At 40.7% G+C, this 3,240-nt stretch overlaps 1 protein-coding gene across 2 annotated transcripts in view; it reads right to left on the bottom strand.

Annotated features, from left to right (window-relative positions):
* bphl (biphenyl hydrolase like) overlaps positions 1-3,234 on the bottom strand; it is a 6,497-nt gene extending 3,263 nt beyond the window's left edge. Inside the window, exons 1-7 of one of the 2 annotated variants that reach the window (XR_005232830.1) lie at positions 2,903-3,234; positions 1,660-1,763; positions 1,401-1,567; positions 1,147-1,300; positions 792-923; positions 592-715; positions 390-519 (exon numbers count right to left, since the gene is read on the bottom strand). Coding sequence is in view for 1 of the 2 variants with exons in the window: in XM_017437082.3 (XP_017292571.1) it covers positions 429-519; positions 592-715; positions 792-923; positions 1,147-1,300; positions 1,401-1,567; positions 1,660-1,763; positions 2,903-2,988 (858 nt within the window). In the remaining variant the exon portion in view is untranslated. Of the gene's footprint in view, positions 1-109; positions 520-591; positions 716-791; positions 924-1,146; positions 1,301-1,400; positions 1,568-1,659; positions 1,764-2,902 lie in introns of those variants that run through there. The other variant, XM_017437082.3, reaches the window with a different exon arrangement.
* Positions 3,235-3,240: the final 6 nt, after the last annotated feature.

Consider the following 3,240-nt stretch of genomic DNA (forward strand, 5'->3'; position numbering starts at 1 on the left):
TTAACATTTAGCATTTAGATTTATATTTAGCATGTAGCTGTAACAATTACATGTAATTAGCTAAATGTTGTAAAAAGTGACATCAGAAAATCAACACTACATTTTAAAACAGTGTTTGAAGCTAAATGTGACAAAATTTAGGCATGAATTTTGAGCACAAGCTCCTTTACAAACGGCGCCCCATATCTGGCAAATTATCAACAGATACACTGCCAGTAAAACAACATTTAAATTAAAACCAGCTTGGTGAATACAACATATTCTGTGTCTGTTTAGCAATGATTAAATTATATTAATCATTGCAAATTATGAAAGCATAAAAGGTTACCCTGAAGTATATCAAATGATGCGGTTCGAAAGAGTTAGTGTTATGTTAGTGACCCAATTACACAAAAGCAGCTCAGACACATGGCAGGATTTGTGTTGCTTCATTCCTCCAGAAAGTCTTCAGCGAGCTTGTTGAATTCCTCGGCGTACCTCAGGTGGAGATTGTGTTTTCCCTCTGGCATTAAATGCAACCTAGATTTGAGCATGAAAAGTTGGTTTCAGCTTTTCTGCCATGAAGGAAGTCATACTCTGAAGGCGACTCACCGTGAGCCTTTAACGTGTTTGTGGATGAAGTGAGCGTGGATGCCGGGCACCATGGGGTCCTTCTCTCCATGAATGATCAGGGTTGGGCAGCTGATCAGCGGCAGAAGCTCCACGCAGATACTTCCTGCACACAAACAAACAAGAGAGAAAATCAAGTTTAATCTTATTTAAACTGATGTCTGCAGCAACAAAGTCCTCACCTTCTGGTCTGTGAAGAAACTGAGCAATGCCATCCACCCAGCTCTCCCATAATTTAGCAAACACCTGCGCTCCGTACGTCTCCTCCAAGGGCTGCCTCATCCTCACACTCCACGTGGAGACGTCACGAACCACTGACAAGAATAATAATAATCATTTTATTTAAAAAGCGCCTTTCAGGACGCTTACAAGAATAGGCAAATCGGAGGACAATGTGCGTAAATACAGTTGAAAAGAAGCAGACATAAGTAACAGTAGAATTAAAACAGATGAGCACGACCACGAAGCACAGCTAAGGAAAAACTGTATTAGGAGCACAAAGACTGTTTCATTTGAGACTAAAAGAAAAAGAAGTACTGTTGTAAATCTTGAGGTCGTCCTCAGAAATGAAGGCGTTGGCCCCCCAAATGACAATTTTGTTGATCCGATCGGGGTTCCTCGCTGCTGCGACCAGAGAAGTGATTCCTCCGTCGCTCCAACCCAACAGAGAGAACCTGTCAAAGCCCAGAGCCTGAAGAAGGAACCACAAATACCTGCCATTTGAAAGCCAGCTCCTTCTCAGTTGGATTCATTAGGAAATGACCCCCGGAGAGGCTTCTGGGCGGTTCAACCTTCATCAGATCCACTGCATCCTTTGCATCCCTCTCAAAGAAGTCCAGGGGGAAGTCTCGATCTGGAGGGCGGGATCGTCCGTAACCTCGGGGGTCCCATCCGACCACGGTGAAGAGCTCCTTATTCAGAGACTTCAACTGAGGTCCAAAATCTGTCTTCATGCTCCCTGTGGTGGAAGGTTTGAAAAGCTTTAAAAAAGGGAGTTTTCATCCTGATCCAGACCCGGACCCTGTGTGTGAAATGTATGTCCATGTTTACCGAGAGCACCGGGAAGCAGCAGGACGGCGTGCTTCCCTCCACCCGTCTGCTCGTAGAACAGGTCGACTCCGTTAACGCGCCGCCTGCCGGAGGAGACCGAGGAGCTGCACAAGAACACAACAAGAACCTGGATCAGAACCTGCAGAACTCACTGTTCATCACTGAAGGTTGTTTTTCAAAAGGAAGTTAAATAAAGACAGAGAGGAGAAAGAGTCTGAGCAAAAAACTAACAAACAGGAAAATTATTCAGTCCTGACAGACATCTGGAAGTGCACAAAACCTACTGCAACATTCAGACAATCCTGACAGATGTTTTCAGAAGTTTTACTTTTAGTTCAGTGAAGCTCTGTGCAAAAGTCTTGAGCCTTAAAATGTCCTTCCAAGCAGCCAGACCTTGTAATCTCCTATAATCAATAGTTCTCCAGACTTACTCAAAGTTTTTAGTTATCTTCAGTCTGTGTATTTCACCACTTTCAGAGGAATATTTTTGTTTGTTTGTTAAACCTCTGGACTCTGATCTGTAAATCATTCAGCTATAAAAAATAAAAGCTCCTAAACTCAAGAGATGAACCAAAGTTGTGTCGACACAGAACTAAATCACCAAAGTACCGATTAAAAATTGGATATTTATAAAACCAGAGGCTCATTGCTCTTTAAGAATCACCTAAAAATCTGCCAAAGTCAAAATAAATAAATAACTTTAAAAGACTATTGATTAAGACTGATTTAAAAGTTAATAAGGTTGCTTGGAAAAAAAGTTAACCCTAACATAAATAATGACTCAGGACTTTTGAACAGTTCCACACTTTAAATATTTTGTATTTTACTATAGAAAAAAATGCTTTAGAAACCTCCAGCATTAAAACAAATCCTGTTCAGCTCACATAAGAAACAAAACAGTTCAAAGGAAAGTTCTGTTCAAAACGTTAAAATATCCAACCTTTGAAATTTACAGATATTTCAAACTAAATGACTTTATTTTTAATATAAAATTGATTACAATAACAATGCAAACCTTTAAGAACGTTAGTTTATTAAAAATAATGATATAAAATCTATAAATGTTGCAGAAGTAAATCTTTGGCGCCATCTAGTGGTTTAAAATGAACAAACAGGGCGGAAACAAGCAACAAACAAACAAACAAAACTAAATTCACTTCCTGCAGGTCTTTATGGTTAACTTAAAGGCTCGTGCACATCACGCACGCGCGCATTTCACGCTGATCACCACGCGGACTGTTACCTGTACTGCCGTGGTGCGTTCACGGCCCTCATGAAGTCACTTCTGCGCGGAAACAAACGTCTTCCGAGTAAAAACACGGAGGCCATGGCTGCAGATTTCTGCCAGCTGCTCGGCTGCAGGTCGGATCCGGTCCAGGTCGGTCCAAGCCCGCTCAGTCCTCTTTTTTTTTTTTTTTTGAATGAACTTTATTGAAACATACAATACAAATCCGCCAGAGGGTTACAAACAATGAGACAATTCAGCATTATGATATTACATAAAAACATTAAATAAGGCACACAAATTCCAGGTTTTCATTGCTTTAGCATTGGATGAGTTTTCAATGGTACTAATGTATT

Source organism: Kryptolebias marmoratus, linkage group LG24 (genome assembly GCF_001649575.2).
Source record: "Kryptolebias marmoratus isolate JLee-2015 linkage group LG24, ASM164957v2, whole genome shotgun sequence".
Classification (NCBI taxonomy): domain Eukaryota; kingdom Metazoa; phylum Chordata; class Actinopteri; order Cyprinodontiformes; family Rivulidae; genus Kryptolebias; species Kryptolebias marmoratus.